General features: G+C 34.3%; 1 protein-coding gene across 1 annotated transcript; it reads right to left on the reverse strand.

Annotated features, from left to right (window-relative positions):
• Positions 1-571: 571 nt before the first annotated feature.
• Positions 572-5,963, reverse strand: LOC122723981. Its single transcript, XM_043958125.1, has 9 exons — positions 5,818-5,963; positions 3,699-3,948; positions 3,050-3,579; positions 2,892-2,956; positions 2,543-2,789; positions 2,288-2,441; positions 1,655-1,929; positions 1,307-1,582; positions 572-1,190 (listed from the first exon to the last, which is right to left on the reverse strand). The coding sequence occupies exons 1-9, from the start codon at positions 5,961-5,963 to the stop codon at positions 572-574; spliced, it is 2,562 nt and encodes an 853-aa protein (XP_043814060.1).
• Positions 5,964-6,183: the final 220 nt, after the last annotated feature.

The raw sequence follows: 6,183 nt of genomic DNA on the forward strand, positions 1-6,183 counted from the left end.
CCACAACTACTAGAAACAGATGCAGATGTAGGAATAGATGCAATAGGTGGCAAACCTATGGGAGCTGAGGCAGTAGCAGATGTGTGCACTGAAGCATGAATGAATGATGCAACACCCTGTGTGGATCTCTCACTCTAGGGTGGTCTAGGAATCAAAGCAGTGTCTTGTACCAAATCTTGATTGAGATTTTCTGATTCACTTGTGTGGACACTACCCCTGCCATAGTCTCCTCGACCCCGTGATGAAGATCCACGTCCTCGTCCTCTCATCCTGTACAAATTTACATTAAACAAATCACATATAGTTAACATATTTAATAACTGAGAGTAAAAATAGATATCAATTATGTTATACCTTCTATTCACTATCTACATCTAAGTCATCATTATTATTATTATCATCATCATCATCATCATCTGTTTCTATTGCTATTATAGTTTTATTTTCATCATTTTCTTCACCATCATCAATTTCAATAACATCACCAGTTGGATCATTTAATTGTTGTATTGAATCATTAATTTCTCTAATAATGGAAGTGTGTTCCATTTCATCTTGTTGAAATGGTTCTTCAGTAGGTTGTGTTTTCTTGTGTTGAAAGTTGAATTACAGAACGTGCTTTAACTTTTACAGTAGCCCACCATTCAATTTTATCTCGCTTTAGGCTAGGATATGGTGTGTATATCACTTGTATTGCTTGTACTCCCAGCACAAAAGGCTCGTATCTATTAAATGATCGTTTATGATTTACATCGATAAGTTTATATTTACTATGGACCTTTGTGCCAACATTTGGAGTGGGGTCAAACCAATTGCATTTAAAAAGTACAACTCGCTTGATTGAAAGACTTGGATACTCCAAACGTATAACTTCAAGCAATTGTCCATAGTAATCGCTCTCTTCGCTGCTGTAATTTGACCCCTTAATACACACCTCACTGTTCATACTTGCTCTACTTGCATAGTATGACTTTGATTGAAACTTATATCCATTCACTATATATCCATTATATGATGTCACACTTCGTAATGGACCCTTTGCAAGCAATATGATAAACTTGTTGGATATATTACTGCACAAATTATGAGCAAAGTTGTTGAACCATATAGCAAATTCACTCTCCAATTTGATGTCAATTTGAGAATCATTGATTAACGGATTTTTTGAGTGCAGTTGATCAATGTAAATGCTGGAAAAACCTCAACTTAATTAGATAAAATAATTTAAAAAATAATATATAAATTACTTATTTAGATAACTTACTCAATGTAGGGTTTCACTTCTGGACAATTTAATAATATGTACATTTGTGCTGCTTTATACTCATCCTCCATAAGGTATCTAGTTGTCCCTTTTCCTATTGGTCGACCGAACTGCATAAAAATTGATAGATTACCTTCATAATTTTCATTACTTTCTGAAATGTCAACATTACTTGGCACTTTTCGATGTCTAGTTTGGACATACGACTTAAAGTAATGCGCACAAAATGAAGTTGCTTCTTCTACTAGGTACGCATTACATATTGATCCCTCGACTCTAGCTTTATTTTTGACATTATTCTTAAGCCGTCGCAGATATCTATAAAATATATGACCAACATTAGTAAACATTATTAAATAACTTAATTAAAGTGAAATTAAAAGAACTTACCGTTCAAAAGGATACATCCACCGATATTGCACTGGACCTACTAGCCATGCTTCATATGCTAGATGGATGGGGAGGTGTTCCATACAATCAAAGAAGCTTGGAGGGAAAACACGTTCAAGCTTACATATGATCAAAGGAATTTCACCATGCAATCGTAACATATCACTCTCACTTATAGCGGTAGATGTTAATTCCCTAAAATAATTACTCAACTTTGTTAAGGGCTGCCAAACATTTGAAGGAAGCAACTCACGAAATGCAATTGGCATAATCCGCTGCATGAAAATATGACAGTCATGACTCTTCATCCCAAACATCTTCGGCTTCTTCATATCAATACATCGCCCCATATTGGAAATATATCCATCGGGAAACTTGAGATTTTTCAACCAATCACATAACACTTGCTTACTTTACTTATCTAGAGTATAACAAGCTTTGGGATATCTCCCAGTGACTTGATCCATTTCCAACTTTGGCTGAATGCAGATCACATTGAGGTTTGCCCTTGACTTAGCATTATCCTTTGTCTTTCCCTCAACACTCATTATAGTGTTAATTATATTTTCAAAGAAATTTTTCTCAATGTGCATTACATCAAGATTGTGCCGAATCAAATTACTTTTCCAATACGGTAAATCCCAAAAGATACTTTTTTTTTCGCCAACCGCATTGCTTTGATAGACGGGAATTTATTTCAGCTGCATCTTCATCTATAACCCTCTTAAACCCCAATTCGTCAATCTGTTTTAGTACTTCTTCACCGGAAAATTGGTGGTTTAGCTTTCTTAGTAACAGATACATTCTTCCTAAAAGATGTTTTGTTTCTTCTAAAAGAATGGCTAGGAGGTAAAAATTTGTGATGATTATCAAATCATGATTGCTTACCTCCTCTTGTCGAACGCATCACTATTTTCCATGTAATAAGGACAAGCGGTCCGTCCTGCAGTGCTCCATCCAGATAACATTGCATAAGCAGGAAAATCACTTATAGTCCACATTAAAGCAGCTCGCAAGTTGAAATTTTCTTTATTGAATGCATCATATGTTTCAACTCCATTCTCCCATAAATCTTCCAGCTCAGTTACTAGGGGTTGCAAGTACACATCCAACTTATCTTTTGGATTTCTAGGCCCTGGGACAAGTATAGTGAGAAACATATACTCACCTTTCATGCATAACCATGGAGGTAAGTTGTACGGTGTCAATATGACGGGGCATGATGAATATTGCTAACTAGATTGTCCAAATGGTTGAAAACCATCGGTACACAGTCCTAGGCGGACATTACGTTTCTCAGCACTGAAATGAGGCCAATTGTTATCAAAAGCTTTCTATGCATGCGAATCAGATGGATGATGCATTAAATCATCATCAGTCCCATGAGTGGCATGCCAAGTTATATCCTTAGCTGTAGCATTAGATGCGTACAACCTTTGTAGTCTAGGTGTGATTGGCATGTAATACATTTTACTATAAGCAACTTGGGTTTTACTAGAGCTCTGGCCATCTCGCAATCGTTTATACCTCGGATGGTCACACACCTTACACCTGAGCAATTCATTATCCTCACCCCAATAAATCATACAACTATTTAAGCAACTATGAATCTTCTGAATTGGTAATCCCAAGCCTTCAAGTAATTTCTTTGTAGAGTAGAAATTATCAGTAAATAAATTATCAATAGGTAAAATTTCTTTGATGAATTGAAAAATATTGTCAAAGCAACGTTCAGACAAATGATGTTCAGATTTGATATTCAATATCCTTGCCACAACTGATAGTTGCGAATGATTTTCACAACCTGGCCACAATTCCTGATTAGCAGCTGCCAACATGTCATACAATCTCTGAGTAGATTGGTTTGGAGGCTCATTACTTATTGATGGGGAGAAACTAGGCCCTGCTGCATCTGCAACTAGTTGCTTATAAGCATTAGAGAACTCACCATGTTAATATTCCACATTGCAAGTGTTGTCAGTCGAATCATTACTTCTTTTATAGACCGCATTGTAATTTTGAATTTCGCCATGCAAATACATACATAATAGTCTCTAACAAACCCATATTTCATCAGATGAAACCTAACTGTATTCTCATATTCAAAATTGTGATTTTGGCACTTAAATTGATTACATGGACACCTAATTAGTTCTCCATTCAAACAGCCTGGAAACTGTTTGGCAGCTGATATGAATTCATTTAATCCTTCAAGGAATAAAGAATTTAGTAGACCATCTTTAAGTCTTGCATACATCCAACCTCTATCAGAATGCATATTGTACCTATTGTACCTAGAAAAGAGTTGGTCATAACGGTCAAAATGACATCCTCATCTAAAAAGAACTAAATTGATATGTACTTGTATTTAAGTAATATAATTTGAAAAAAATAATTTCATTCGGAAATCTGCTAAGAAAATGAGAAAGGAGAAGCCTTTTTTAAAGGGGTGAAACAGAAGCTAAAAGTTATTGATTTAATTGGGAGATCTGTGGTGGTTCTGCTGTATATGGTTTATTTTTGTGTCATGGGCGGATCATTTTTGCATATTGAATTTCAATCACAATCTAAGTTATTGAAAGATGACTATATCAATTAATTCATCCAACCAAAGAAAATGACTATCAATTTGAAAGTTGACGAAGACAAAGAGAAGCTCCCTTCAACTGAACCAGACTAGGAAAATCTACAAAGTCCAATATACCTTGTGTTCATTTGATTAAACTTTTGTCACTCCAAAACTAGGAAAATCTACCAAGTCTGATATACTTTGAGTTCATTTGACTACACTTCATCCAAATAATCAAGTGAAAATAAAATGTAACTACCATGAAATATTTTTAAATTTAAGGAAGAGGTGACTATAAGCCTTGTTATCAGCACCTCCAAAATAAACATTCAGTCAAGACAAGGACCGACATCAAACTTACCCAAATTAGTCAATTTAAGTCTTTACAGTCACCATCAGTCTTCAAATATTCATACAACGTTGTGTCACAGAATATGAATTAAACACTTAGCGTCCATTTGTTTCACATAAAACATCTTCCAAGAAAATATTTTTCACATTTTCTAAGATTCGGAACATTCAAAAAAATTAGTTAATGGAAAATATTTTTCTGGTCAAAGAAAAAATTAAGAATTTTAAGGAAAATGACTTCTTTTTAAAAAGAGTCATTTTCTGTACTTTTGGTAATTTTATTAACACATCTATATATAAATTTATTAATATATTTTATTTTTAAATTAAAATTAAAAAATAGAAAATAAGTTAGTTTTTGAGAAAATATTTATTTCCGAAATATTAATACATTTCACTCAAAGAAAAATTAAAATTTTTTTTTTATTAGAATGGTTTAAGCACTCATTTTAAAAAGATTCCAAGAGATACTTTACACAAGATTCTAAGAAATCCTTTAAACATGACAATTATTTCAACATATCACCAGGAAAAGAAAAGTTCAAAATATTTAATGAATTGGAAATCGAGTTTTTTTTTTTCAATATTTGGAATAATCATTGAAAATTTAATTCAATTATGGAGTAACTTATTATTGTGTTGAATTTTTTAAATTTTAATTTAGCTTTTAGAATTTTTAATGAAAGACATATTGCTCCAAATATCATTCTTCTATATTTAATTTCAGAAGACCTTAATATTTCCTCCAGTTATCAGTTTTATGGATTTTCTTCAAAAGCTACTGGAATCACGAAAAATAGCCACAACAAAGACCAACCAACCATCCAAAGCATTAAACAGAAAGAGTGCAAATAAATTCACTTGATGAAAAATTCACAACAAGAATGCACAACAAGGAACAATGAAAACAACAAACAACAAGAAAACAACACATTATAATCACACAAAAAAATTCAACAACTCATTTCAATAATCTCATATTAACATATCAATAAAATTCAACAACCCATTTCAATAATTTACACAAAAAAGAGAGCATTTGAAATCACAATCTCAAAATTAATTCAAACCTGCAGTGACTGGACCAGCGGATGAGGCAAAAATCAGCAAAGGCGTGATTGAGGACGAGGAGCAGCACCGGACAGCAGAAGGACTAGACCAGCAGATGCGCCGATGAGAATTAGATGATGCAGCAACGATGACCAAAGGGAGCAGCGGAGGAAAGAGAAGAACCAACCACTACCAGCGGACGTAGCAGCGGCGTGACTGAGGAGAGGAGCAACACCGAACGGCAGACGGACTGGACCGATGGAAGCAACGACGACGACCAGAGGGAGCGGTGGCTGAAATAGAAGAAGCAGCCACCACCAGCGGATGCAACAACGGCATTGACAGCGGGAAGAAAGGTATTTTGGAAAATTTTGTTCAAATGCCGGGAAAGGAGAAGTCAATTTGTGTAATTGAGAAAGGGAAAATACAGGATTTCATATATTAGGGATTTCAATTTTAGTAACAGACACATCCGTTACTAAATCTAACTTCTGTAACGGATAGTTTATCCGTTACTAAATAACTGAATAGAAAATAATTTAGTAACGGATTTGTTCAT

Source organism: Manihot esculenta, chromosome 7, assembly GCF_001659605.2.
Source record: "Manihot esculenta cultivar AM560-2 chromosome 7, M.esculenta_v8, whole genome shotgun sequence".
In the NCBI taxonomy this organism is placed as follows: Eukaryota; Viridiplantae; Streptophyta; class Magnoliopsida; order Malpighiales; family Euphorbiaceae; genus Manihot; species Manihot esculenta.

Coding starts and splice junctions, on each gene's coding strand:
- LOC122723981 (XM_043958125.1), bottom strand. CDS start 5,963: ATGCCGTTGTTGCATCCGCTGGTGGTGGCTGCTTCTTCTATTTCAGCC. Junction 3,949..5,817: donor CGCCGCTGCTACGTCCGCTG/GTAGTGGTTGGT, acceptor ACTCTTTTCTAG/GTACAATAGGTACAATATGC. Junction 1,191..1,306: donor GAGTATAAAGCAGCACAAAT/GTACATATTATT, acceptor AGGTTTTTCCAG/CATTTACATTGATCAACTGC.